This window comes from Limulus polyphemus, unplaced genomic scaffold, assembly GCF_000517525.1.
Source record: "Limulus polyphemus unplaced genomic scaffold, Limulus_polyphemus-2.1.2 Scaffold1476, whole genome shotgun sequence".
NCBI lineage: Eukaryota > Metazoa > Arthropoda > Merostomata > Xiphosura > Limulidae > Limulus > Limulus polyphemus.
This window is the reverse complement of record NW_013667086.1, coordinates 230,488-232,304: the sequence shown is the minus strand read 5'-3', so window position 1 is coordinate 232,304 and position 1,817 is coordinate 230,488. Positions and strand designations below refer to the sequence as shown.

The window sequence follows — 1,817 nt, the reverse complement described above, 5'->3', positions numbered from 1 at the left end:
AATATATATATATTATATATATATTTTTGAGTTGTTAAAAAGTGCCTTACTAACAAGTATGCTTTAGAGGGCTAGCCCTTTAGCTCAGTTGGTAAAGCATGTACATAGATGTATGAGAGGTTTCAGGTTCTAATCATAGAGGAGGATATATGTATGTATATATATATATATATATATTTGTTTGTATGTATGTATATATATATATATATATTTACTGTGAAAAAATAAAATTACCACAGTAGGCCTGTTATATCAATTTGCACTTCCTTCTCAGAGTTTTGGTGTTTATTGGAAATTCAAATCCTGTACTAACATTGTTTTTTGATGTTTAATTATACTGCAAATTTATCTGTTCAAAAAGAAGTACACTTTTTCTGATGAAAAATTCTATAAAACTTTCCAGATTCCCGCTCACTTTTTAGGTGTCCTTGTGACCTGATGCCTAGTACTGAGTAGTAGTAGTAGTATTGAACAAGCCTTGGGTGTTATCCATATCCAAGGGGTGAGGTGATAAAACAACTTAGCAAGGCAAATACAACTTTCTTAATGACCATGTTGGTTGTAACTTGGCTTGAGATGGTGATTCATGATTGTTAAGTACTACATATATCCTGTTTACAAGGTCATAATTGAACTCACATTTGTATGAAAATATGTAAAACATTTCTAAATATACATGAATAAAGATATATTCTGTTATAGTTATGGAAAGGTAAGTTTGATTGTGTACATACATGTATGATAAAAGTCTGCATGATTATTTTGAAGTTGGGAACATGTATTTTTTTATTAGGATAAAACTTCATATAAGTTTGATAACCTCTAATACTTTCAGTAGGATGATGCATGTACTTCACACATTCATATTAGTAGCTTTTTTATGTACCACAATCTTATAATTTCTTAAGACACAAACATGAATCTTTGTAACATACAATGTGTACTTGTAATATTTTTTCTCATATTTCTTAGATTCAGTTTATCCGTTATAAAAAACGTCCTACACCTGCAAGGAAGAATATTTGGGAACCCCCTGCTCCAAGCAAATACTTTCGCATCTCACCAAGACCTGTAATTCCAGTCAAAGAACAAGAAGAACTTAAACATTTATATGATATTTACAGGACTCATTTTAGGGCTTTGAGGTGAACTAAAATTTCTAACAGTATTTTAACACTTGGTGATTATTTTAGTTCAGAAGCTTGATTTTATTTTTAAAAGTAATTCAAATTATGTTTTAAATGTTCTATCATTGTTAAAATGATAGCAAGCTTGAAATTTTCCAAAACATTATGTATGATGATATGGTGTGAACATCTTTTCCAAGCTTATAAAATATGTATATAACTCATTATGCTTGTCGTACGACATTAGTATTAAGCCTATTATATTTTTTTAGCTCTGCATTCTTTAATAGTCCCTTAGGGATTTTCAAGAATTGGAATAGTGTATTATAATAATAGTATTCCAATCACAGTCATCATTCAGTACAAAGCTTATTAGGCTACCTGGGACACAACAAAACACAGCAGTGGTCAGAATGCAATTTATATAAGCCACTTGTTATAACAATAATTGTTATAGTGTAAACACCTTTTCCAAGCTGATGAAGCATGATTATAATGTTGCGTCAGCGAGTCACGTGACTACTATGACGCAACGTTTCTAGAATTATCATGTACTTTGTCGAATGTTCAAGTATTTACTAGTAGGGTAGGCTGGTATATATATATAAGAGGGGAAAACGTGACGCGGGAAGGTAATGTAATGTGTGTGTAGATAGTGAGTAATTGATCTGTGGTCGGAGTATTATTGAC

General features: G+C 30.9%; 1 protein-coding gene across 1 annotated transcript in view; it reads left to right on the top strand.

Annotated features, from left to right (window-relative positions):
- Positions 1-1,817, top strand: part of LOC106463764 — a 26,700-nt gene that overhangs the window by 2,384 nt on the left and 22,499 nt on the right. Inside the window, exon 2 of the mRNA XM_013923830.2 lies at positions 973-1,145. Within this exon, the coding sequence (XP_013779284.1) occupies positions 973-1,145 (173 nt within the window). The remainder of the gene's footprint in view (positions 1-972; positions 1,146-1,817) is intronic.